We start from the raw sequence: 27,714 nt of genomic DNA, 5'->3' as shown, positions 1-27,714 counted from the left end.
CGGTACGAAAACAGACCTAAACCAGGTGAGCATCCAGCACTGGGGTCCAGCCAGCCAGGCACCAAGACGGGTAGAACTCGGAACACAACAAAGAGGACCCCAAGAGCAGTGGTCCTCACAAATCCAGGAAGATGGGCAGCAGTTAGGACGGCACCTGGACCACAGTGGATTATAAGGCTCTAGCCACTGGAGTGAAATTTTGGAAGTGGAGGGAACTGCAGCCCTAAGCAGGAACTGAGAATGACAGGAGTAATAAGAGCGGGTTCCAGAGGGACTGAGCCACTGTCAGGTAGAGGCTGAGTGCAGAGAGGGAGAGAAAATCCCAGCGTAAATGAACAAGGACAGATTCAGAGGCAACTTTGAGAGGCTGTTTCTGATCGTTGCAAAACAGTGAACGTATCTCAGTTCCTCTTTTTGGCTAGTTAAGGAATCAGTGGAGAGATTCTTTGGAAGCGTGATCTGTGGGCATCTTACCAGGAGGTAATAACGATGGACTTTCACGTTTATGCAGCTCTTTGGAGTTTGTGAAAAGTAAACTAACTAACTTAAATGTCAGAACTAAAGGGCCAGGGCACAATTCAACCTTCACCGTGGCCCAGCACCTCCTCCTGGAATTCCTAAGACTATGACCCACCTGGTTTCCTTAGAACACTTATGGCTGAGCACCATATGTAATGGGCACATTGTCAGGCACTTTCCTAATTGTCTCCACATTGTACCTTCATATGGGGACAGCAAAGAGGACTGGAGGCCTCTGAGCTACCACGTTCCTATGTTGGTCCTCCTTTTACTTGTCCCAGAGCTTCCTGTGATGGTCTCAGTGTCCAGTCTCCAGCAACCCTTTGTACAGCTGTTTTTAGCAGCTGCTGTCTTGCCTCTTACCAGGTGCATCCTCTGGTTAATGGTTTTTCCTGCAGTGGGTATGCAGACAAAACCTCCTGCTGGCTCTGTGAGATGGGCAGAGCAGATGTTAGTAATGGTACTAATTACTTCTAAGGTGGTAGCCAGCCTTCGTGATGGCCCCCAGTGGCTTGTACCTTCTGGTGTTCACATCCCTGATTAGGGTTGACTTGGATAACAAGTGAGATAGTGCAGAAATAACAGTGCTTGACTTCAGAGGTTAAGATATAAAGATCATAAAAGATACTGTGGCTTCTGTCTTGCTCTCCTCGATCGCTCATTCTAGGGGAGGCCAGCTACCATGTCAGGAGGACACTCAAGCAGCCCCATGGAGAGACTCATGTGGCAAGGAACCGAGGCCTCCTGCCGGCAGCCATATGAACAAAGCTGTCTTGGATGTAGGTCCTCCAGCCCCAGTCAAGCCTTCGGATGACTGCAGCTCCAGTGGACATCTTGACCTCTTCCCATGAAAGACCATGAGCCAAAACCACCCAGGTGAGTTGTTCTCAAATATCTGACCCACAGACACTGTGTGAGATAATAAATACTTATTGTTTAAGCCACTAGGTTTTGAAGGAATTTTTAAAAGAGTGATAGATAATTAATACACCCATTATACAAGTGAGAACCTGAGCCTCAGACACATACAGTGACTAGCCCAAAATTGCACAGCTAGAGTTGTAGCAGAACTGGGAAGACAGCCCTCATCTTGTGACTGCTGATCCGCACCACACGGGTTCTCTTTACAGTCCCATGATTCATCAGTTCTCTAATTTGGGTTCAGAAGAGGCAGAGATGAGGTTGCAGGCATGGTGCAGCGACTATCCAGGCACCCGTGGCCACACTCAGGGCCTAGACTCACAGGGGTCCTTGACCAGGAATCCAGGGTAGGGAGGGGGGCTAAGACCCTTTGCTCCCACTCGTGTGTGGCTCTCATGAGGAAGAGACACAAGCCAGAAACAGGGACTTCTTCCCACCCGGGCAGACCCACACCTGTGCAGGCTCACACACATGTTCTGGCCTCAAGCCAAACTCAAAACAAACTACAGCTGACCCATAATGCTGTAGTTCTGCGGGGGTGTGGTGGGGAAGATTTGTGGTGTTAGGGCTTGCACTTAAGATCCCTGCCTGCGACTCAGGGTCTGGCCTTGCCTCCCAGCTTCCCCGCCTCTGATTCATGTGTCCACTTTAGAGAAGTCACCCCACTGAGGGGTGCTTTCAGTTTCCATGTGACGCATCAGCCATGTGATCACGGTCCCGACTCTGCAAGGAGGGCCTGTGGGCAACGTGAGCTGTCTGTAGTGACAGAGGGTGATGGACACAGGGTCAGCAGGTGATCAGTCTAGCTGGCTCTATTTGCTCATCCTTCCGGCTGAGTTGGACTTATTCCAGCAAGAGCTACGATGGCCCCCTGGGTGGGACTGGAATTGGACAAGTCTAGAGGATAGTTGAAGACAAAAGGGTGAGAAGGGCTCTGTAGTCACTGCTTGTCTCCAGGGTCTCTATCCAGGCTGTCAGTGCCAGGGAGGAAGCAGCCAGATAGAGCCCTAAAGCAGGGCTGGGCTTCCTAGCAGAGAGCAGAAAAATGCTCACAGGGTTGGCAGAGGATGCAAGAGGGAGTGGCCCCTGGGCTGTGCAGGAGACCTGTGGAAGCAAACAGTGAAAGACCTGAGGTGGTGACATTTCTTGATAAAGGACCTTAAAGGCCCACAGGACATAGTCTTGTGCCTATGTCCTCTTGTGGCATTCAAGGACCTCCATAATAGGAGAGATTTTTAAAAAAGGGTATAGGACACCTGCATTCTAATCTAAACTCAAGATCCCATCACTTGGATCACCTTGGAAAAGTTGTTGGCCCTTGTGGGCCTCAGTTTCTTCATGAGTGGTCAAGTGAATGGTTTTCTAACTGGGTTCCTTGCAGACCAAGGGTTCTGCAGACCACCCTTAGAGTTTGCCATTAGGAGGGAGCCTCTAAACTTATACTGTCCAATAGAAATATGAAGTAAGCCACACGTGCAATTTTAAATTGTTTAGTAAACATATTTTTAAAAATCTAAAAAGAAATAGGTAAAATTAATTTCAAGAGTGTCTTTAATCTATCTAGAATATCATTTCAACATTAACCAATTTATTACATTTATTAATAAGATATTTTACATTCTCTCTTTTGTACTAAATCTTCAATATCTAGTGTGTAATTTGTACTTAAGCACATCTCAGTTGGGACCTGCCACATTTCCAGTGCTCAATAGCTAAGAGTTGTGTACCTGACCTGTGAAGAGGGAGGAGGAATCAGGCCTTAAGAGAAGACTTCCCCCTGGTGGAGAAAATAGGGAAATACATGGAAGACCAAAAGATTGGAATGAGCAAAATGTCTTTGGATTGTGAACTATCACATCCATTTCCTTGATTCAGTAATCATGTATAATATCAGCATTATATGTATAGTGAGGGTGTTTGGAGGGAGCACATACAAATCAGAGAAGCAGGTCAAGGCCAGACTCCTGAGGAATTTGGGAGTGAGAATTGATGGCAGAGTCCTTTGCTTCTGGGAAGAAAGTGAGTGTAGACTATACTTTCAAGGAATTTTACTGTGAAAGGGAGGGACCTATAAGGGATGGAGCATAGACTTGAAGATGTTTTAGATGGGGAAAAAGTATTTGGACAAAATACAGGCTGCAGAACAATTGTCATGATCAGACCAAAGGAACCAGAGGCATTCAAGAGTCAGACCTGCAGAGCTGGTTAAGAATACAGACCTTGGAGCCAGCTTCACTGCTTCCTGACTGTGTGACTTCGGGCAAATTACTTATCTCCTTGTGCCTCTGTTCTCGCATCAATACAATAGTACCTGCCTCTTGTGTGTGCACTGTGTTGAGTTGTGTTTGTTATGAGGATTGATTCTTTTTTTCAAAATAACATATTCAAATGCTAATAATAGACATAAGAAAGTAGCTGTATTGTATTAGCTATAATGATTAGAGGGATTCCTTTAGAGGGGAAGCATTTTCTGTGAGTGCTGAAACAGCAGTCTGCCTTTTCCCCAGTGAGTTGAAGTTCACATGCTATTACATGGCAAGTCTGAGAATTCTCTCCTCGGAAGTGACAATATTGTTTCAACAGGGGGCAGTGGCCAACAACATATTTCTCTAGCATCTTCAAACTGAAACTGCCAAGGCCAGCTTCCTGACCTAGTGGGGACATTCTGGAACATGGAGGTCCAGCCCCTTGTTTTACCTCCTTCCCAGGGAAATATGGAACTTACCAGGATTCACAGTTCTATTCTTTTAACTTTGATGCTGATGAATTCAATGATCTCCTACTTTTTTTTTTTTTTTCAAAATAATGGCTACCATCTGTTGAGCCACTACTAAGTGGCAGTCAGTGACCAATATCCCGTCTAATCCATTCAATTCTGCAAGGTGAGATTGGTTTACATAAATGACATTATGCCATAAATATAATTCAGAATACTTTTTTATTCAATATGATGTTTTTGTTTTTATTAATTAATTTATTTATTTTTGCTGTGTTGCGTCTTCGTTTCTGTGCGAGGGCTTTCTCTAGTTGTGGCAAGCGGGGGCCACATCACGGTACGCGGGCCTCTCACCGTCTCGGCCCCTCCCGTTGAGGAGCACAGACTCCAGACGCACAGGCTCATTAGTTGTGGCTCACGGGCCCGGTTGCTCCGCGGCATGCGGGATCCTCCCAGACCAGGGCTCGAACCCGTGTCCCCTGCATTAGCAGGCAGACTCCCAACCACTGCGCCACCAGGGAAGCACCAATATGATGTTTTGGAGCTACAACTGTGCAGCTGTAGTAAATGTATTTCTGATTACTGCTTTGTCTTACTGTGTGTGAATGTTCTGGCATTTATGTATCCATTTCCTAGTGACAGACACTTAGATTGTCCCCGATCTTTGCCGTCAAAAACAATGTTGGAGTGAGCATCTTTCCATCTGTCTCCTTATGGCCTATGCAGAGTTTCTCTGGATGAGGAGCCCAAGAGTGGAACTGCTAGATCAGAGGTATTTTCAGCCTTACCTTCTTCCAGGTTGTCCCTCAAATGCTATACCAGTCCATACTCCCACCAGCCTTGCCTCCAGGGTTCTCACTTCCCTCATTCTCATCAGCCCTTGGTATTATGACTCTCTAATATTTGCCAAATACATGGGCAAAAAATGATGTCTGGCAGCTTTAATTTGCATATGCTATTGAAATCTCCTCATATTCCTAGAGCCATTCCAGACTTGAATTCAAAGGGCTGTGCAAAGGGCAGTTTCCATCCAAGAACAGGTAAAAATTTCTGACAGATGTGTAGCTTTTCACCAGGTGACTTCGTGTATCTATTGCTCCCACCAGCCCTGGGAAGTACTCACAGCAGATGAGACTCAGATGGCTTAGTGACTGACCCGTGGGGTCGTCCAGCCAGTTATTACTAGAACTAGGATGAGAATCAAGGTGTCCTGACCCCTCACCACAGCTCTTCCTACTCGACTGTGTTGTACCCGGAGCCCATCAGTAAGAGATGGCCTTTCCGCCAAAGCGCAGGGTTCAGATGTTTGTGAGAGAGCTGGGGATTTTGTTTGTTTTTGTTTTGTATATTTAATCAGCTTCATTGAAGTGTCATTCACATACAATAAAATGCACCCATGTTAAATGGGTGTTTCCATGAGTATACACCAGTGTAACCACAACCAATCAAGATATGAAACATTCCTGATACCCCCAAAAGTTCCCTTGTAACCCGCCTTTCCAGGTAATCACCCACCTTCCCAGATAATCACCCACCTTCCCAGATAATCACCCACCCTGGCAACTACTTATTTTCTTTCTGTTGGTGTAAATTAGATTTGTCTTCCGCAGATTTTCCAAAGTTTTGTTCAGAATATGTACTCTTTTGTGTTACTCAGCATAACATTTGTGAGGTTCATCTATTTTGTTGCATGGATTAGTAGTTTGTTCCTTTTTACTGCTGACTAGCATTTCATTGTATGACTATATCACAATTTACTGGTCCCTTCACTAGTTGGTTGACAGTTGGTTGTTTCCAGTTTGGGGGTATAATGAATAAAGCTGCTAAGAACCTTTAAATCCAAGTCTTTATGTGAAGAACAGGGCCAGGAGCGGGTGGAGGCAATCTAAGATGCAAAATTTAAGGAGGCACTCACTCTAAGGTTCAGGAAGTGCTAACTCTGCACTTCCATGGACCCGAGAGTGAGAGTGCCTCCTTAAATATCACACCCTTGGCTCCTTGCCTGCCTTACCCCGTCCTGGATCTGGTGAACATATATTTTTGTTGTAGAGGAGAGTGTTAACTGTAAACTAAGAGCTCAAGAGCAGAGCCAGAGTCTGAGTTTCTCAAAGTGTGACCTGAAGACCCCTCTTGCAGCCTAATCAACTGCTGAGCTCGTTAGATGTGCTGACCCCCGCCCCACCCCCTTACCTACTGTATCAGAATTTGCATGTTTAATACAACATTAGTGATACTTACCTACACTAAATTTGTAAAACCACTGCCATGGGCAGTGGGTAATTGTTGAAGCTTTTTGAGCTAAAAATAGCAGGATTATAGCTTTTTTGTTTAACTTTGAAATAATTATAGATTAGCAAGAAATTATAAAAATAGTATAGAGAAATCCCACCTGATTCACTCATTTTCCTCCAGTGGTTACATCTTCCATAACTATAGTACAGTATCAAAAACGGGAGTTAGACACTGGTACAATGTGTGTGTACAGTCCTGTTCCATTTTATCACATATGTAGATTCCTGTAACCACCACCCCAATCAAGATACAGAACGATTCTGTCATCACAAAGATGTCCCTCCTGCTACCCTTTTATAGTCACACCTGCCCCCACCATTCCTAACCCCTGGCAACCACTGATCTGCTTTCTATCTCTATGATTTTGTCATTTCAAGAATGTTATGTAAGTGGAATTGCTCAGCATGTGACCTTTTGAGATTGCATTTTTTAAACTAATCATAAAACCCCTGAGATCTATGCAGATCATTGCATATACCAAAAGCTTGCTCCTTTTTATTACTAAGTAGTATCCCATGGTATGGAATTTAGCCATTCACCCATTATGGGACATTTTGGTTGTTTCCAGTTTGGGGCTATGAAGAATTAATCTTCTGTAAACAATCATGTATTGGTTTTTGTGAGAACATAAGTTTTCATTTCCCAGGGTAAATGCCCAAGAGTGTGATTGCTGGATCATATGGTGTGTGTTCAGTTTTTTAAGAGACTGTCATACTCTTTTCCAGAGTGGCTGTGCCATTTCACATTTCCTACAGCAGTGTATGAGAGATCATTTCTCTACATCCTTGCCGGATTTTGGCATGGCCCCTGGTTTTTATTTTAGCTTTTCTAATAGGTATGTGGTAATATCTCATCATAGTCTTAATTTGTATTTCCCTCATGGCTAATGATGTTGAATATCTTTTCATGTGCCTATTTACAATCTGTATATTCTCTTCAGTGAAATGTCTCTCCAAGTTCTTTACCCATTTTTAACTGAATTGTTTGGTTTTTTTACTGCTGACTTTTGAGGATTCTGTATATATTCTAGACATGGGTACTTTGCCTGATATGCAGCTTGCAAATGCTATCTCTCAGTCTGTAGCTTATCTTAACAGGATCATTTGCAGAGCAAAGCTTTTTCATTTTGATGAAGTCTAATATATCTCTCTTTTGTTTATGCCTTTGGTGTTATGTCTAAGAACTTGACACTAAGCTTTAGGTCCCCAAGATTTTCTCCTATGTTTTCTTCTAAAAGCTTTTATAATTTTATATGTACATTTATATCCGTGATGCATTTTGAGTTAATTTTTATATAAAATCCAAAATTTAAGTTGAGGTTCTTTTTGTTTACTTAGTTATTTTTTGGCCTATGAATATCCAATTGCTCCAGCACCATTTGTTGAAAAGTCAGCTATCCTTCCTCCAGTGAATTGCTTTTGCACCTTTGTCAAAAATCAGATGGCCTTACTGGTGTGGGGCTATTTCTGGGCTTTCCATTCCCTTCCATTAATCTTGGTGTCCACCCCTCTGCCCATACTACGGTCTTAATTACTATAGCTGCGTAATAAGTCCTGAAATAGAACAGAGGGATTACTCCCATTCCTTTCTTCTTTTTCAAAATGTTTTATTTATTCTAAATCCTTTGCTTTTTATATAAATTTTAGAATAAGCCTGTCTCTGCCTACAAAAAATCTTGGAGGATTTTGCTAAAAATTTCATTATAACCATATATCATTTGAGGGAGAATTGACATTTTTACTATGATGAATCTTCCAACCCATGAATATCTCTCCGTTTATTTAGATCTTTTTTATTTCATCAGCATTTTATAATTTTCAGTGTACATGTTTTGTACATTTTGATGATTTATGCGCAGGTATTTCTTTTTGGAGAGAGAGATTGTAAATAATATTGTACTTTAAATTTTGCTTTCCATGTGTTTATTGCTAATATATAGAAATACAATTGATTTTTATATGTTGATCTTATATCTTGCAACTTTGCTAAACTCACTTATTATCCTAGGAATTGTTTCAGTTTTGTTTTGTTTTTGGATATTTGGCATTTTCTGGGTAGACCATTATGCTATCTGCAAACAGGGACAGTTTTATTTATCCCTTTCCAACCTGTATGCCTTTTATTTCCTTTTGCTTACTGTGCTGCCCGAGGCTTCCGGTACTATATTGAACAAGAGCGGTTAATATAGACACCCTTGCCTTGCTCCCAATCTTATGGGAAAACATTCTCTTTCAACATTAGTATTGTGTCAGCTGGTGTGTTTTTTTGTTTTTTGCGGTACGCGGGCCTCTCACTGTTGTGGCCTCTCCCGTTGCGGAGCACAGGCTCCGGATGCACAGGCTCAGTGGCCATGGCTTACGGGCCCAGCCGCTCCGCGGCATGTGAGATCTTCCCGGACCGGGGCACAAACCCGTGTCCCCTGCATCGGCAGGCGGACGCTCAACCACTGCACCACCAGGGAAGACCAACTGGTGGTTTTTAATAAGTATTTTTTATCAAATTGAGGAAGTTCCCCCCATCCTTAGTTTTTTCTGAGAGTTTTATCATAAAGAGTTGCTGAATTTTTTTTAAATAAATTTATTTATTTATTTATTTTTGACCGCATGTGGGCTTTCTCTAGTTGCGGCGAGCGGGGGCTACTCTTCATTGCGGTGCGCGGGCTTCTCATTGCAGTGGCTTCTCTTGTTGCGGAGCACGGGCTCTAGGCACGTGGGCTTTGGTAGTTGTGGCACACGGGCTCAGTAGTTGTGGCTTACGGGCTCTAGAGTGCAGGCTCAGTAGTTGTGGCGCACGGACTTAGTTGCTCTACGGCACGTGGGATCTTCCCAGACCAGGGAAGATCCCTGGTCCCTGTGTCCCCTGCATTGGCAGGCAGCTTCTTAACCACTGCCCCACCAGCGAAGTCCCAATAGTTGTTGAATTTTGTCAAATGATTTTTCTGTATCAGTTGATATGATCATGTGGTTTTTCTTCTTTAGCCTTTTAATACAGTGGATTTCACTGATTAAGTATTGAACCAGCCTTGCATCTCTGGAATAAACCCCATATTCTATTTGCTAATATTTATTAAAGAGTTTTTTCATTTGTATTTGTGAAGGATATTCGTCTGTAGTTATTATATGTACTTTTTGGTACCATCTTTATCTGGTTTTGGTACCAGGGTAATTAATACTGGTCTCACAAAGTGAGGTGTGAAGTATTCTCTCTTCTTCTATTTTCTGGAAAGGGTTATGTAGAATGGGTGTTAATTCTTCTTTAAACATTTAAAAGAATCATCCAGTCAAATTATCTGGGCCTGGAAATTTCTTTCTCAGGAGTTTTAAATTATGACTTCAGTTTCCTTGAAGGGCTTATTGGGTGAGCCCTTTCATATTGGGTGAGTTTATTTATTTAGTTATTTCATATTGGGTGAGTTGTGGTAACCTGTGTTTTTTGAGGAATTAGTCTACTTCATCTAAGTTATATAGATGTTCATACTATTTGATTATTATCTTTTTTAAAAATATTTTTATTTATTTATTTGGCTGCGCCAGGTCTAGTTGTGGCATGCAGGATCTTTTAGTTGCAGCATGTGGGATCTTTTAGTTGCGACATGCGGGATCTAGTTCCCTGACCAGAGATTGAGCCTGGGCCCCCTGCATTGGGAGTGCGGGGTCTTAACCACTGGATGGCCAGGGAAGTCCTTGGTTATTATCTTTGATGTCTGCAGAATCTGTAGCAATATCCACTGTTTCCTTCCTGATATTAGTAATTTGTGTCTTTCTCTTTTCTCGTTAGTCTTTCTAGAGGCATATCACTTTTATTGATCTTTTCAAAGAACAAACTTTTTTTGTTTCATTTCTCTTGGGTTTATGTTTGCAATTTTATCAATTCTTCTCTTTATTTTTTCTTTCCTTCTACTTACTTTGAGTTTATTTTGCTTCTTTTTCTAGGTTCTTAAGATAGGTGCTTAGATTATTTATGTGGGACATTTTCTCTTTTCTAATGTAAGCATTTAGTGCTAAAAATTTCCCTCTCCGTGCTGCTTTAACTGTGTCCCACAAAGTTTGATGTTGTATTTTCACTTTTATGCCATTCAATGTGTTTTTTTTAATTCCCCTTGTGTCTTGTTTGATCCTTGGATTATTGAAAAGTGTGCTGTTTATTTTCCAGTAACTCACTTGTTGAAGATTTTCGGGTACAGTAAGTTGGTTTACTATTTTTATTATATTCTTTTCAGCTGTTGATTTCATAGTGAGGGTGGGTTAGAAGGAGACCCATCTTTATCATTGAAGGAGTCCAGAATTTTGCCAGCCAACTTGTGTTGACATGGAAATCTATACATGCACACACAGGAACACACAACCACACACACGCATGTACACACACACACACCCATGGCATACTTATACCCACACCTAACCAGCAGAGCTCAAATTCTCATTTTCAAAAAACAAGGCTAATGGCAGAGACCATGGTAAGAAAAAACAGGAAAAGGAAGCTGATTAGGAAGGGAACAAAAAGTACCAAATCAGCATTGCATCTCTAAAAGAATTAGGCCAAACCAGAAACCTCCAGCAGAAATACCAGTGACATTTAAGGGTCTGAGTTGACTGTAGACAAGCTGAATTTCTTGTATGTTGGCAACCCCTGCCTTCTAAGTCAGCTTCTTCCCCACTTCCCACCATCACTGCCCCTATCACAACAAGGTCAATCCAACTAATTCTGCTTCAGAAAACCGAAAGGAAAAAAGACACTACACTGACTACAATAGAATAGAAATTCCAGGAACTAAAGATGTATCAAGAAGAAAGCAAGCTATATCCTGCAAACCAATTCACTGTCTGACAGATAATAATGCCCTCCTCAAATGACATGTGCTGAAAACCATAGACATATTGTATTTATGTTTATATGCAATATATGTAAATATATGTTTATGAAGTCGTTCCCCATCCATCTGATAACTATTTCTGTTTTCCCCCTTTTTTGGTTTCACTTCTTACATTTCAGTCTATCTAGAACTTCATATGGTTGTAACTTTATAATACATTGACATATCTGGCAGTGTCTAGTGTCCCTTAGCAGCTAAGCCATGAAACTGAATCTCTGGGCTCTTAGCTCCAAACGTGCAGTGACACAACTTCACCTCCGTGTATAAGCTAAGGGCACCCAATCCGTTTAGACCATCGTTTCTCAACCTCGGTATTATTGCCATTTTGGTAATTTTCTGTCATGGGAGTTTGTCCTGTTTGTCAGCATCCCTGGCCTCTACCTGCTAGATGTCAGTACCTCCTTCAAGCTGTGAGAAGCAAAAATGCCCCCCAGACATCACAAAATTGCCCCCAATGAAAGCTGCTTGTTTAGACATATGCCTCCTTATTTCCTGATTTGGATGCTTTACAAAGCCATGATGCTTGGTGCCATAGCAGCCATCCTGTAGTTGTGAGGAATGAAACTACAGAGGCGCTGAGGCTAGTACAAGAGGTAGAAGGGGCCGTGGTTCTTGATGACATTGCCAAGTTGCTGCACCAACCCTAGCATTACCTTCCTATGGAAAATGAACAGCTTCGACCACTTAAGCCTCTTCAGTCCTGTGCTTTGTCACTTACAGCCAAGAGCATCCTAGTGAATCCACGGATCACCTTATTCCTCTGCTTAAAACCCTTTACTAGTTCTCCATTCAGGATGAATTTCAGACTCCTGAGCTTAGCACCCAAGGGCCTTTGCCTCCCTCTCCTGCTCATTTCCCAGCACCCCTCTCGGCACACATCTCGTCTCGAGCCTAAGTTGAGTCCTTTGACCCAGCCTCAAGACCTCCTATCTCCTGATGTTTACATTTGCTGGTCCCCGAATGGCACATCCTTCCTCCTCTTCTCTCCCTGTTCAGTCCTACTCACCTTTCAAGACTTGGCCCATGTCCTCTCCTTCAGGAACTTTTCCCTGAATCTCCATGTGGTGATTTTGAAACATGGACTCCAAATTATTTGACACTCCTCCACTTGAGAGTGACTTGGGCAGGGATTTGGACCTCTGTGACTTTTCATGCTCTGGACACTGAAGCAGGGTGCTAACTGACTAATCCAGGGGACCGTTATTCAGTGACACACGAGGCAATCTTCATGATAAGGACGTGCAGTGCGTGAGATGAGCTAGTCAGACCTGAAGGCACTGGGCAACCCAACTCAACCAAACCAGCTGATGCTGCTCATCTTTCCAGCCTCAAACCCTAGCGGTCTGCTTCTTCCACCACACGTCTCTCTCACTTCGAGTCATTGGGAGGCTCAGAATGTGCCCTACTGCATAAATGTTCCCCCACACCTGGCATTCAGCCCCCTTTCCCTGCATAACTCCTACTCATCCTTCAGATCTCCCTTTGACATCACCTCCTCTAGGAAGCCTTCCTTGCCTCTCCAAGGCTGGTATGCCCAGAGCCTGTCCCTCACATCACACTTAACACACTGTATCCTAACCACCCATTTCCACATCTGTGAGCCTGTGAGCATCTTAAGGGCAGGGAATGATTTATTCCTTTTTGAACCACCAGCACCTAGAATAATGCCAGAGCTTGCTATAAAAATAAATGTTCATGGCATGGTTGTGCCAGTGGTATGGCTGAATGTGTTTTGCTCTTGTCCTCCATTCAACAAACATTTATTGAGATCTGACCCTGTACTGAAGGTACAGCTTCCTGCATTGCATCTACTGCCATCGTCCAGGTAGCTGGAGCTCACAGTTATTGAGCGCTCACTGGGCGTTGTCCTAAGTACCTAGCTCATTCACTTTGTCTAATCCTCATAACAAGTCCGTGAGGTTGATGCTGCAATTATCTGCAATTCACATGGGGAAACTGAGGTGCCAAAATTCCATGGGCACTGAATCCTGGAGTCCACGTTTGCACCCCTGCAGCCTAACTCTGGAGCCCGTGGTATTAATCTCTACACTGTCTGGCTTCCTTCGGAACCCCCCGGACACTTGTCACAAATGCAGAGGCCCAAGCCTCACCTGAAGAGCTTGTTTCTATAGGTCTGGGCAGGGCCTGGGAATCTGTATTTTCCACGAGCCCCACATAGTGCAGAAATGATGGCTGTGCCAAGGGCATCCACGAGCGTCCGAGGCTCTGTGAGGTCTGGCCCTGATGCACCTGTCTCACTGCCTCACGAACACATCCTGTACTCGCTCTTCTCCAAACTCTTGCTGCCTCTGCCAGGAATGCTGTCATGACGCCCACCCACCCACCCAAGTGTGCTTGAGGAGCACCGGTGGGAGTGAGAAGAGGGAGACCTTGCTGCTCAGGATGGGCTGGCAAAGCCCCAGGGGCATCCGCACGCGGCCCCTTCCGGAGGCCCTGGAGAAGGTCAAGAGGCCTCAAGCCTCTCAGGCGTCTCTTTAGCCTGCGGTGCTGCCAGAAACGTCCAAAAGGCTCCATTCAGAACCCTGCACACCTTCAGAGCACACCCCCAGGGATTAGTCCTCTAGCTGCAACCCGTGTGGCCCTCGGAAGCTCCTCACAGACAAGTCCTGGTGATGCCAGCAGTGTTTGCTCTGCCTGGGACGGGACCAGCGGGGAGCGGGGCAGCAGTGGAAGCCGGGGCAGCCCTGGCCAGCGCCTGATTTCCCCAACCAGGCCTGTGCGTGGTCGGGTGGGCAGAGCAGGCCTCCAAGGAAAGGGCCTCTCCCCGGGAGTCGGTGATTTCACTGTCACAAAAGGTTGAAGGGGCCATGTGACGATTTGGCAGTTGACCCAGAACCACTCAGCTCCCTTTGCTGCCTACAGAGCAGCCAGGCCTGCCCTTGGGGGATTTCCCAGCCATGTTCAAATGGAAGCTACCTTGAGTGGGCACCTCTGTTAAAGCCACATCAAAGGTGACTTGCTGGAGAGTCAACAAGACTCTGGGTGATGACAGTCGTCAAGGGGCACGTAGAACGTGGGATGGGTAAAGGTGGGATAGAAAAATCAGCATAGGGATTTCCCCCTAACCAATGTTATAAGTTCTGACTATTGATGTGTAATTAAGCACTCTCAAATATAGAGGTCTAAAATAAGAGCCATTTTATTATATCTCATAAATTGTGACTCAGAGCCTGAGCAGCACTCAGCTGGGTAATCCTTTTTCGTGTGGCATCAGTGACGGTCCCTCGATGCCACTGAGCTAGGAGATGGAGGGCTGCTCCAAGGCAGCTTCCCTCCCAGGTCTAGCCCCAACGGAGAAGGCTGGAGAGCTGAGCTCAGCCAGAACTGTCAGCCGCTCCACATGTGGCCTCACCAGCACGGTGGCCTCATGGAGTTGGACTTCATAAATGGTGGTTCAAGGCTATCAATGAGAATGTTAGGGACCCAGCTGAAGTCCCAGAATCTCACTTTCACCACGTTCTATCAGTCAGGTACGTTACCAAGAGCAGCAACATTCAAGGAGAATGGAGTTAGACTTTGCCCCTCAGTGGAAGGAGCAGTAAAACATTTACAGCCATATGTAATCTCCCATACTACAGACGAGCTGGGAAACACTTGTTAGGGTCATTGTGAGGAGTTTTACTCCACATGTTTGTCAAGCTCCTAGTGTGTTCCAGGCTCTGTCCCGGGCACTGGAGAGAGAGAGCAATGAGCAAGACAGAGACATGGTGCCTGCCCTCTCGAATACAGCCTAACAGTTACACAGTGCCTGGCGTGTGGGAAGTGCCAGTAGATGTTGGCTGCTGGTACTTTAATTGTTAAATGAATCATTATTGGATAAAAATGATAAGCATAATAAGCATTAGCAGAGAATTGCTTTGAAGAATGACAAGGTGTAAAAGAACACAGGCAACAGGAGGGTGAAGTTTAAGCCAAGGAGGAGGGGTAATGAACTAGCGGGGGAGGGAGGAAGCAGCGTGTGTGGCCACCGAGTGCAGTGGGCAAGGGAAGCGTGCATCGAATGAGCTGGATGGGGACGGACCACTTAAGTCTCTGAACTGGATGCCTTACTTCCATCCCTCCAGGTCTGCCTTCCACTTTCCTCACCCGCCTCTGCTTCTGAGGCTCCCCTGTATGGGCTGCATCAACAGTCTCCCTGGCCTCCCTGCTGGTGCCAGTAGAAGGCACCAGCAGGAGTTTGGGTGGAGGGGGGTGGGAAGAGAAAGAGGTTGGCATATTTATTCTTCTGGCTCTCTCTCTGTTGGGCAAGTGGTGGAAGTGAATACTTCCTCTGCCAAAATCCACATCCAGTGTCCAGCAACCTTCTTGTAGGGCCCGTCTCACCAGGTCCTTCAGTGGCTCTTGCTCCTGTGCATTTAGCCCTGGGCTCAGTGGCAGCTGCCCACTCTTGCTGGCCCGGGGGTACTTCACCATCGCTGCTTGCATTCCCTACACCCTGCCCACACCTTTGTAAAAGTCCTTTCCCTGCATTGTCCTCAGTCACCCTCTTGAGAGGGCCACCTGTCCCTTTCTGGAATCCTGAATGATACCACTACACCAGCAAGGATAGGAATTTGGGACTTTATCTTTGGAGCAATTCTGAGAAAATGCTAACCTTCTATCCAGTGGTGTGCTGGTAAATCTTAACAACCAGCTCTCCAGAGGGAAAAGCCCTGATTTGCAGTGATTGCCAGATTCCAAGGTGTCAATACTTCCACCATGGTTGATTTCATGCTACTAATGCAACAGCAACCAACTCGTAAAATTCCTAAAAATGAAACGCACACAAGCTGGTATGAGCCAGCTCCAGCATACCTCTGCCCAGATCAAACACTAGCTCTAGTCTCTCCCACTAGGGCCACTCCAGCCAGGGGCTAGATGTTCCCACAGAGAGGTGGATGGGCCTTCTGGATGCTGTCAGCCTCCTCCCTCCCGTGCCCTGTGAATGTACTTCCCAGTGAAGCCAGGATGCTGTCTCCAAGGGCTCCCAAAGCTGCAAGACCTTTCATTTGCCCATGCCTGTGCCTGTTCTCATGTGCATGGGGCTGAGGCTCAAACAGAACCATCCATCTTGCTGGACTTGGTCCAATTAGATCATGAGACCCTGGGGATCTAGAGTCAGTGGTTCCCCTATTAACAGCAATTAATTCCCGCCAAGAGCCCCACTGTGATGCTGATGCCAAAGACCTCTTGATGCTGGTCTCTGCCCGGGATCCCACTTGCCCACAGATGGGCCCAGACCCTGAATGTGATAACCAGGCCCCTATCCACATTGTGCTTTACCCCGAACTGAACTTCCCCTTCTGTATGTCGAGTCTGTATGAGGCTGGAACTCAATTCCATCTTTGTCCAGCCTGACCAGTGTTTTAGAACTTTCTGTTTAAGGCGAGAGCATGAACTTTTTTTCACAATGAAACCAAATGTGAGGAAATGTGAAAATGTTAGTTTCAAATTGTGTCTTCATATTTAGGGAACAAACATTTGTTAAACACTTGCTATATGAGTCCTTGCAATAATTATCTCCCTCAGCAAGGAACAGTTACACACACACACAATTGGACAATAAACCTGTAGAGAAAATTCCTAACTCCAAATAACAATATTTTAATCAAAACGACATGATACTACAAGTATCCTTTCAGAATGAACAAAATTTTTAAAGTTAGTAACACCTGATTTTTGACCAGGTATACACTATTTTGGAAATGTAGATAAATACAACCATTTTAGAGGTTCTAAATGGTAAGTATTTTGGCAGTACTTACCAAAATGTAAAATGCACATTCCCTATGACCCAGAAAGGCACCACTTCTAGAAGTCCATCCTACAGTAATTCAACACCAGTACATTAAAGGTGTATGTATTAGATATACCTTTAATCCCTGCAGCATTGTGATAATTTTAAAAATTGAAAGCAAACTGGATGTCCATTGACAGGAAAATAGGTAAATCCTGATGCCATAATGCAGTGGAACACTTTCCAGCTGTTATAAAGAAGAAGACTTGGAAAGACTTTCATGCCATTTTGTTTAATGGAAAAAGGATAAATCAGTGTACATGATACGATCCCATTTTTGCAGAGAAGATCAACAGAATTGGAGCCTTCATACATTACTGGTGGGAAAATAAAATGGCACAGCTCTGTGGAAAATGATTTGGAAGTTCCTCAAAAAGCTAAACATGGGGTTACCAAACAATCCAGCAATTCCACTCCTAGGTAAATACCCAAGAGCATTGAAAATATATATCCATACAGAAATTTACAAGTGAATGTTCAGAGCAGCATTATTCATCATAGCCAAAAAGTAGAAACAACCCAAATGTCATTCAATTGATGACTGGTTGAAATGTGGCTTATCCATGCAGTGGAATATTATTCAGCCATAAAAAGGAATGAAGTACTGATACATGCTACAACATGGATGAACCCTCAAAATATTATGCTAAGTGAAAGTAGCCAGACACAAAAGGTCACATGTGATTCCACTTACATGAAATGTCCAGAATAGGCAAAACCATAGAGACAGAAAGTAGATTAGTGGTTGCCAAGAGATGGAGCGAGGTAGGGAGTAGGATTTTCTGCTGACAAACAAGCATGAATTTCTTTCGGGGTGATGGAAATGTTCTGAACTGGATAGCAATGGTGGTGTACAACATTGTGAATATGCCCCAAACTACTGAATTATACAATTTAAAATGCTACATTTTTTCTTTTTTTATTACATGAATTATTTCAATTTAAAATAATAAAGCATTACTGGTACATTAATCAAGTATGATTTTTGATAAGATTAAAATACCACTTAAAAAAATACATTATCTTTTATGATCCCTTCCAACTCCAAAATTACCTGCATCTATCCTTGGTGGAACCCAGGGGCTTAGATGACCCCTAAGCTGTGGACCCCACCTTCCTGTGGAGACAGGCTGGGTGACCAGCTCTTTTCCAAGTGACGAGTGACGTAGCCAGGTTCTACATGAGGTCTTGGGTGGAGTGGGGGGTTGGGAGCAGATCAAGCCAGGACGCCTAGTGGTGGGAAGAGGGGGGTTAGGAAAACTCCCTGTCTCTCCCTCTGTCTCCCTCTGAGACTCTGCACATTAGCCTTCCCCCACCTTCCTCTAGCCTACTGGGCAGGGTGGGTGTTTCGGTTTCTTTGCGCAAAATATGAAACAAAGAAGCACCATTTCTGCCTCAAGAAGCGTGTAAAGAGGTGCAGATATAGGTGAGTTCCTTTACAAACATTTCAAACATATGTTTTCCTCTACTTCTAATAGCCTACAGCAGGAGTTCTTAAACTCCCGGGTAGGTATCAGAACCACCTGGAGAGCAGGTAAATAATGCAGATTCCTGAGCCCTCCCTCCAGAGGCTCTGATTCCCTGGATCTGAGGATTCCCAAAAACCTGTATTGCTAAAAAGCAGGTCTGTGGACCGTGCTTTGAGTACAACTATCATATATAATGCTTTGCTTTTCCTCGTGCTAAAGAAAGTGGAGGTGTTTGGTTATAAGTCTCTATGTAAGGCATTGTTATTATTAGTGTTTGGGTAATTGAGAGCTGTATTTCTCAATCCAAATTATAATGTGGACCAGAAAGCTAAAGTTACTGTGTTAGAATTGAAGTGGGCTTCAGAGATGGGGTGGGAGAGCAATGACAGGCAAAGGGAACCAAACCCCTAGGATGTAACTCGGAGAGCTTTGGGGTTTGGCACCATTCTTCTTTCTGTGCCCAAGGCCTACCAGGCCCTGACTGGCAGCTCCTCTGAAATTTTGAGTGAATGAATCAATAACCAACAAAACACTGGAATGTTTTTTGTAGGTACCTGATATCCCTTTTATTTCTAGTTTGCTGAGTGTTTATATCATGAATGAGTGTTGAGTTTTGTCAGATGCTCTTCTGCATTTATCAAAAAGGATCATATAGTTTTTGTCTTAATATGGTCACTTAAATTGATTGATTTTCAAATATTAAACCAACTTCATATTTCTGAGATAAACACTTGGTCATGACGTATTAACCTTTTAAAATATATTGCTGGATCTGATTTGCTAATATTTGGTTAAGGATTTTTATGTCTGTCTTCATGAGGGATATTGGTCTATAGTTTCCTGTTGTTGTAATATTTTTCTCTGGTTTGGTGTCAGGGCTATGCTGGCCTCATAAAACAATTTGGGAATTATTCCATCCTGTATTTCAGGTAGTTTGCCTAAGATCAGTGTTATTTCTTTCTTAAATGTTTGACAGAAGGCACTAGAAAAATCATCTGGGACAGTTTTTTAGAGTTAACTAAATTACTATAATAAAGGTAGGACTATGTCATATCATTTCATGTCAGTTCTGGTAGGTTGAATTTTTAAGGAAATCTGTCCATTTCGTTTGTTGTTGAATTTGTTATAACTGATCATAATATTTCTCTGTTATTCTTTTAAAGTCTGTAAGATCTGTAGCAATAAGCACTCTTTCATACCTGCTATTGACAGTTCGTGTTCTCTCTCTTTTTGTTCTCAGTCTAGCTAGAGTTTTAGTACCTTTAAAAAATTTTTTTTTCAGACAACCAGCTTTGGCTTTGTACGATATGAAGGGTGCTTACAAACCCCCTGTTCCAAAATATCTCCAGGAAATCCCAGATATTTGTATCATTTCTCATTTCATTCTAAACTGTAAGCTTCTTGTAGGTAGAGTCTATTATGTTCATACTATATAATCCAGCATCTATCATAGCACCTGACATATGTCATTGGTCATTAAGGGCTGTTGTATTGAGTCAGATAAGCTCTTCTTTAAAATGTAAGTACCCAATTTCTAAATGTCAAAAAAGTAAGACCATAAGACATAGTCAGAAGCAGAATGAGTTGACCAGACTAAGTAAAGTGCTCTTAAAAATCCATAAGAAAAACAGTGTTATCCTAAGTAGAAAAATGCATAAAATCCATAAACACTAAAAATAAGAAACAGAAGTGGACAGGAAACATGCAAAAGCATATGTATCCCTCTCTAGATATCAAAAGAATACAAAACAAAACAACCATATTAATATTTTCAACTATCTTCACTTTTGTGTTTAGAGACACAAGTTGATTTAACTACCTAAAATAGGATACATTTTGAGACTGCACCCTCACTGCTATTTTTCCTCCTGTCCCAAACCAGGAAGTGGGAAATTATTTCTCCAGTTCTCCTCCTCAGAATACAAGGTCATAAAGCCTGGGTTCCAGTCTTGGCCCTCCTTGCTGCTTCCTGGCTTTATAACATTGAGAAGGTCATTTTACCAGTCTGAACCTGTCTCCTCTTCTATAAAATGGAAATGGTCACGTCTTAAGAGAGGGCGTTGCAGGATTAAGGGAGCAGTTGAGTATAATGTGTTAGCACAGTGCCTGACACATAGTGGGTGATGAGAGTTCTCTTATCTGTTTCAGGCAGCTGCTTCATCCAAGTCTCCCATCCTTCTCTGAGGCCCTGCAGCTTCATTTGCCCCTCTCTCAGTGAAATTTCCAGCTCTTCAATCACTTCTCTTTTGTCTCCTTGGCCTTCTAGTCTCACTATTTCTTTTTTTTTTTTAATTTATTTATTTATATTTTATTTTTGGCTGCATTGGGTCTTCGCTGCCGCACGCAGGCTTTCTCTAGTTGTGGCGTGCGGGGGCTACTCTTCGTTGCGGTGCGTGGGCTTCTCGTTGCGGTGGCTTCTCTTGTTGTGGAGCACAGACTCTAGGCATGTGGGCTTCAGTAGTTGCGGCACGTGGGCTCACTAGTTATGGCTCACAGGCTCTAGAGCACAGGCTCAGTAGTGTGGCGCATGGGCTTAGTTGTTCTGCGGCCTGTGGGATCTTCCCGGGAAGGCGGATTCTTAACGACTGCACCACCAGGGAAGTCCTAGTCTCACTATTTCTAAAATCTCACTAGCACAGAGGATTAAATCAACTTGACCATATGTTTTCTTAGCTACTCCCCTCCTATTGGACACTTAGGATTTCCACTTGCTTGTAAGATACTCTGTAGACCAAACTCCCAGATGATGAAGCTTTCTGCTCTGAGAGTTAATCCTCTGTGTTAGTGGGGATTTGGTCTCCCAGATTCTCAACATTCACTGAAGTCTTGAGATGATTTCATAATTGGATTTACGTGAGAGAGATGTTTGCTCCTTTTGTGTCCTCTCTTTTTGGACCAGTTCCTGGAGACAGCAAGTTTCCTGAAACAATCCTGCCATCAGGGTTTGTACACTTTACGGGAGGAAGAAAAGGAAGGAGCAGAGGAAGAAAGAAAGGAAGGGAGGGACAGAGAGAGAGGAGAAGGAAAGGCAGGTGGGCATAGTAAATTCTTAGTAGATATTTGTTGAATAAATGAAGGAATGACCCTGGGATCATTAGTGCTGTTTTGTAGATGAGGACCCGAGGTTCAGAAGGGTTAAAAAGCTTGCCCAGGAACGTGATATTGGGCCCCACCTTTGATCTCAGGTCTTTGAATCCAGTTCCACTGTCTTTCTCCTACACCTACTGGGACACTGGTCTAGCTTAGTGTTACTCAAATGACAGTCTTCAAGAAGGGAAGGGGCTGATGACATATTGTAAGTTAATGTGTCACTTCCTTCAAGAAAGTCTTGCTAAGAAAAAATGCTAACCAAACTAAGCAGCATGCTTAGTGACTTCACATTTTGGCAAAAGTTCCTAATTTCCTTATAAATAGTTTGCCGCCCAGTAGCTGGACCATGGACCACACTTTTTTGTATCATGGGTCCTATTGCTCTCTAGCCTAACCACATGGCTTTGAACTCCATGTCTGTATCACTTCAGATGCTCTCAGCGTCTAGATGGAGCCCTCAGACATCCCGGAGACCACCACCCATTTTGAGTATGATCCTCAGAGCTTTCTGTGCGAGAAGAAGACCTTTGTCTTTGCCACCTTCAGCACCACCATCCTGTACTGCCTGGTGTTCTTCCTCAGCATGGTGGGCAACAGCCTGGTGTTGTGGGTCCTGGTGAAGTATGAGAGCCTGGAGTCCCTCACCAATGTCTTCATCCTCAACTTGTGTCTCTCAGACCTGGTGTTCTCCTGCTTGTTGCCCGTGTGGATCTTGGGGTACCACTGGGGCTGGTTGTTGGGAGACTTCTTTTGCAAGCTCCTCAACATGATCTTCTCCATCAGCCTCTACAGCAGCATCTCCTTCCTGACCATCATGACCATCCATCGCTACCTGTCCGTGGTGAGTCCCATCTCATCCCTGCGTGTCCACACCCTCCAGCGCCGCGTGCTGGTGACCATAGCTGTGTGGGCAGCCAGCATCCTGTCCTCCATCCCCGATGCCATCTTCCACAAGGTGTTCCCTTCGGGCTGTGATTATTCAGAACTCGAGTGGTTCCTAGCCTCAGTCTACCAGCACAACATCATCTTCCTTCTCTCCTTGGGGATTATCCTGTTCTGCTACGTGGAGATTCTCAGGACCCTGTTCCGCTCGCGGTCCAAACGGCGCCACCGGACAGTTAGGCTCATCTTCACCATTGTGGCGGCATACTTCCTCAGCTGGGCTCCCTACAACCTGATCCTGTTTCTGCAGACACTGTTGAAACTTGGCGTCATTCAGAGCTGCGAGGTCAGCCAGCAGCTGGATTATGCCCTGCTCATCTGCCGCAACGTTGCCTTCTCCCACTGCTGCTTCAACCCGGTGCTCTACGTCTTTGTCGGGGTCAAGTTCCGCAGACACCTCAAAAGTCTGCTCCGGCACTTCTTGCTCTGTCGGCAACAGGCACCTGGCCTTCCCCTGTCACCTCACCCCCCAGGTGCCTTCACCTATGAGGGCATCTCCTTTTATTGAGAGGGAGTTTGGTGGAGCAGGTGGCGGTAGACAGAGGAGCCGGAGGAGGTGGAGCTGAAGGAGAAGCAGGGCAGGAAGGAGCATAGAAGGCACAGCTCTGGGACACGCTACCACTGCAGCGACGGGGGTGAAAGAAGTACATTACGTCAAGGGGTCCTATATGCCCCCTCTTCTGCGGAAAATTTCCCCATCTGGAAATTTTATATTGCCATCCAGAAAAACGTTTCTTAGATTTTGAGAAAATCTTTTAGCATTTATTCTTTCATTCAGACATGGATTTCTTATCCTTGCTTAGTTCAGAAGGCTCTAAAATAGGAAAGCATGCCCTGAAAGGAGCATCCCTCAAGACTTTATGAGGGTCTGAAATTCAACTGTGCAGATGTAGGCTGCTGGCAAGACGGTCTCTCCCCTCCCTGACGGTAGGGCTGTCCCAGCTGATCTTAGAGGGGGTTGGCTCTGGATGGGGCTGTCTGCAGAACAGAAGTAATCACATCCTCAAATAAGCACAGTCAGAAGGAAATCTGGACTCTAAAAACCCACAGCTGGACTCGAGACGTGCTCTGTATCACAGTTCCAGTTGCTAGCACGTGAACCGGCACTTGCATATTTAGTCTATACTCTTCAGAAGGAACGCGATGAGTGCCATCTTCTGCCGGCATTTATTTGGAGGATGTAAAAATGAATGAGATGCAGACGCTACCCTCCAGGTGCCAACACTCCAGCTCTGAAGCCCAGATAACCAAACACCCACCTTGATGAAGGCATCCAGAGTTGAAGATTCCCCCAGCATCGCCTCCTCTCCAGCTGGGTATTGAGCTGACATTTCCGATTCATCATGTTCCACCTAAAATGTTCTCCCCCTCCTGGTTGATGGTCCCAGCTTCCCCCCAAAACCAAGTTATCTTTGAGCCCTGCATTTCCTTCCCCTCCACTCCCACTCCCACCGCCAAGTCCTGTTGATGTTACCTTCCCAGTGTCTCTCACATGCCGGTGGCTTCGTCCCCAAACCGCCTCACTTCCTCTGCACCTTCCTGCTGCTCATCTCTTTCCCCACCAAGCGTCCTCTGCATTGACATCAGGGTGCTTCAAAACCCTCAGTGGCTCCACGTTACATGGCAAATAAAGCCCAAACACTGTAGGCTTTATTTGCATGTAAATAAAGGCCCCTACAATCTGGTGCCAACTAACATTTCCATTCTTTCTAATTTTATTCCAACGTAAGCCCCCACCCCCCAAGCAGCCTGGGATCCAGCCACAAAAGGCCACGGGTCCTCTCCCAGATACCCTTTTCCCAGTCTCCTCTGGGCCTTTGTCATGCTGGGCCTTCTACTCCCTAACCTACAAGCCCCAGCTGAAATGCCAGCTCCTTCAGGGAGGTGTCCACAACCTGTAAATCAGAAGAGCACTCTCTGGGTTGCCACAGCATGCCGCTTGTTCTGTCTAAAATAGTATTTGGCACTCTCCAGCATGTCGTAGTTACACCCATGGGTGTCCTATCTCCCTGCCCCATCACACTGCAGACTGCCAGAGGGCAGGAACCTGGTCTTGCACCCTGCCAAGCAGTGGACCCTGGTGTTCTATCACTGTGTACTGAGTGGGAGAAAAGAATGATAGCTGTCATTATTCTTACAATTTATGCTCTTTGTAAGAGCCATGCTCATGTGACATATTCTACCTTGTTTGCCCAGGCTGCTGCTTTATAAATATTAACCTTTCTTTGCTAGTCTCCACTCTCAGAGCACGTTGCTTATCTCTCTCTGTGGCATTGGGTAAACTTGCCCTTGCTTTTTAGTTAGTGGTACACATGCCTGTCTCTTACACTGTCCCAGAGCTTCACATCCAAGGACATAGATAAAAACCACCCTCTGAGCTTCCCCATACCCCACAGACCTGGTCTCAATCTGTGAACCTGATTCAGCTCTGGAGAGGGGCCTTTGGAAAAAGCTCCCCATGTGATTCTGACATGCACCCCAGTTAGGAACATTTGGCTGCAACTCCTTGAAAATGGGAATTCCAGAGTCTTCCACAGTCCCTTGAGCAGGACTTTGCACTCAGCAGGCACTCAATACATGCTTGTTGAATAAAGTAGCTACTAATACAGCCCTCACCTGGAGCCTAGAGAGCTTGTAAAGCATTTTCCCCTTCACTTCCAGCTGCAATTGATCAATGATCTATTTGCCCCTGGGCAGCCAGCCTTGAAGGAGTTTGAGCTGACTGGGGAAGAGTGAGGGTCTAGTTTTAAGAATTAGGCCTGTAGCACCTGTTGGAGAGGGCTGGGTAGTGCACCCTTGAAGGGATAAAACTCCCGTGGACTTATAGCCAGTTGGTGGGGCCATCACTCACCACAGAAGAAAGGAACAGCAAAAGGAAAGACAGTTATGGGGTCAGAGCTAAGCCTATGAGCTTCTGGTCAGGCTAATCATTCTGCACTCCTTCAAATTGATATTATTACAATTTTATTCAACTTTTGTTCAGAGGGCGGGCTGAGCCCAGGGATCGGAAGAGCTGAGGACTCCACTGACGCACCCACTTCGCCAAACCAAAGCAGGTTTTGAGCCCACTCTTCTTAGAAGGCAGGTTTGGGGAGCTTGTATCACTACAGAGCATGCATGCCCTCACTCCACCGTCTTCTCGCCCCATCCCATTCCTTTACATCCCAAGATACTTACCTAAGTATTCTTTTCAACGCATACAGCTGTATCCCTGGGAGCACTTCATCAGTACAATCACATTTGTCTCTTTGCATTTCTAGTGATGTTTTGGCATCCCTAGTAGACTAGCTCCCAGGGTAACCTTTTTAATCCAGAGTCTTCTCCTAATCTAGCTCCTTGGGAATCCAAGGGAAGAGGCACAGAGAAGGAGAGGTATGAATGGGAAGATGGAGGGGCATCCATCCTACCAGAAAGGGAACCTGGGCAGGACTGCTGAAGGAAGCAACCCTCAAGCTGCACCCCAGTGACCACACCCCACATTTGTTGACCACACTCTTCATGGACCACAACCTCCTGCTTTCCCCTCCCCCCACCCACTGAAACCACTGCTCAACCTCAACTGGACCATTGTGGGCCTATCCCTCCTACTCCAGTCAAAAAATGGTGCCCTGGACCGAGTGCTGCAGACCTCCTACCACTCCTGGAGCATAAAAAATCCACAGCAGCTCTGAGGGAAGATCCTCTTCACAGCATTTCCACCTCCACACTCTCAGACAAAATCAGCAAGAGAGAAACCTTGCTGATCTCTAAATAGGAACATGCCTGCAAGCCTGGGGCAGCCCCAGACCTCAGATGACCGAAGCCAGAGTGGAAGTTCCTTGAGGGCACAAACCCCATGTTGCATGTCTAGAACCTCCCTCAGTGCCCAGCAATGTTTGTGGTTGGTTGAGTAAGTGGATAGGAGACCATCTTTTTGACTCTTTTCTACTTCTGTTTCTTCTTCTCACACTTGCTTATGTCTTCCGGTCAACACCAGGCACCACCCCAATGGGCTTCCCATGAACTCTTCTCCTGGGCCCACCAGCCCGGACAGTGCCTGGTTTGTTGAACTCGCGGCTTTCATTTATGAAACCTGCCTGTGACGGGACAAATAAGAATTATTCTTAAAATCATCTCATAAAAACAGAAAGCATCACTGTATCATATATGCAAATAAAAGATTAGCATGTACTGACTTACTCAGACTGGTTATGTTCCCCTCATTTCTACCCAAGATCATTATTTAGGATTCTCAAAAGTTCTCTGCTTATGAAGGATCTGGGTTAAGATCTTGGGTGAAAGGAGTGATACAGAAGGAGGACTGGAGATAAAGTGTCAAACAAGCCCTGTGTGGGTCAGGATGGTAGGAAATTGGCTCCATTCAGGCCTTAGGTGAAACTGTCCAGGAGGCCAAGTCTGTCTTGAGAGCTCCTAGCCTCAGCTTTCTGTCCCTATCTCTCCCGTGGTCTGGCACCTATGTTTTCTGCCTTCAAGTCCAAGGTTTTTTCTGTCTCATGACCCATGGTGCCTGAACAAGTACCTTCCAAAGATCAACCCTCCAGCCAGAAGGAATGATACCACTTCCTGCTGGGAATTTCAGGCATCCTGAAAACTTGGTAGGATATATTTGGCAGGTTTGCAGGGGATTTTGGTAAGGGAAAGAAAGTTATCCTAAATCCTCACCAAGTTATTCCGAGTACAGAGCTCCCCTCTCCACCTTGGGGTCAGCCCAGATTTTAGGTGTAGGGTTGTTGCAATCCCCCCACATCCCACACCCCTATCCCCTCCACAAAAGAGTGTGGCTAGAAGGACCAAAGGATGACAAGGGTGGCCTGGCTCCTTGACTTTATCAGTTCAGAAAATCAGCCTTGGGAACTTCCCTGGTGGCACACTGGTTAAGATTCCACGCTCCCAGAGCAGGGGGACCGGCTTCGATCCCTGGCCAGGGAAGTGGATCCCACATGCATGCCGCAACTAAGAGTTTACATGCCGCAACTAAGGAGCCCTTGAGCCGCAACTAAGGAGCCCACCTGCCACAACTAGGATCTGGCACAACCAGATAAATAAATTAATTTTAAAAAAACTTACTAAAGGAAAAAAGAAAATCAGCTTTGAG

The 27,714-nt window shown here is 45.0% G+C and overlaps 2 protein-coding genes across 3 annotated transcripts in view; both read left to right on the top strand.

Annotated features, from left to right (window-relative positions):
* Nucleotides 1-1,281: 1,281 nt before the first annotated feature.
* XCR1 (X-C motif chemokine receptor 1) lies at nt 1,282-26,793 on the top strand. Of its 2 annotated transcripts, XM_022573388.2 has the most exons (3): nt 1,293-1,395; nt 4,793-4,928; nt 22,109-26,793. In XM_022573388.2, the coding sequence occupies exon 3, from the start codon at nt 22,126-22,128 to the stop codon at nt 23,125-23,127; it is 1,002 nt and encodes a 333-aa protein (XP_022429096.1). In that variant the 5' UTR covers nt 1,293-1,395; nt 4,793-4,928; nt 22,109-22,125; the 3' UTR covers nt 23,128-26,793. The 2 variants fall into 2 exon arrangements, with proteins under 2 accessions (XP_022429095.1, XP_022429096.1); XM_022573387.2 differs by lacking the exon at nt 4,793-4,928 and having other exon boundaries at nt 1,282-1,395.
* The window catches only part of FYCO1 (FYVE and coiled-coil domain autophagy adaptor 1), a 113,456-nt gene continuing 87,024 nt past the window's right edge, over nt 1,283-27,714 (top strand). Inside the window, exon 1 of the mRNA XM_022573370.2 lies at nt 1,283-1,395. The gene's annotated coding sequence lies outside the window, so the exon portion shown is untranslated. The remainder of the gene's footprint in view (nt 1,396-27,714) is intronic.

This window comes from Delphinapterus leucas, chromosome 10, assembly GCF_059928025.1.
Source record: "Delphinapterus leucas isolate spDelLeu-1000000601 "Yukka" chromosome 10, BTC_Dleu_Yukka2, whole genome shotgun sequence".
NCBI classification, from domain to species: domain Eukaryota; kingdom Metazoa; phylum Chordata; class Mammalia; order Artiodactyla; family Monodontidae; genus Delphinapterus; species Delphinapterus leucas.
The sequence above is the reverse complement of the archived record's forward strand: the minus strand, read 5'-3'. Positions and strand labels throughout refer to the sequence as shown.

Coding starts and splice junctions, on each gene's coding strand:
- XCR1 (XM_022573387.2), top strand. CDS start 22,126: ATGGAGCCCTCAGACATCCCGGAGACCACCACCCATTTTGAGTATGAT.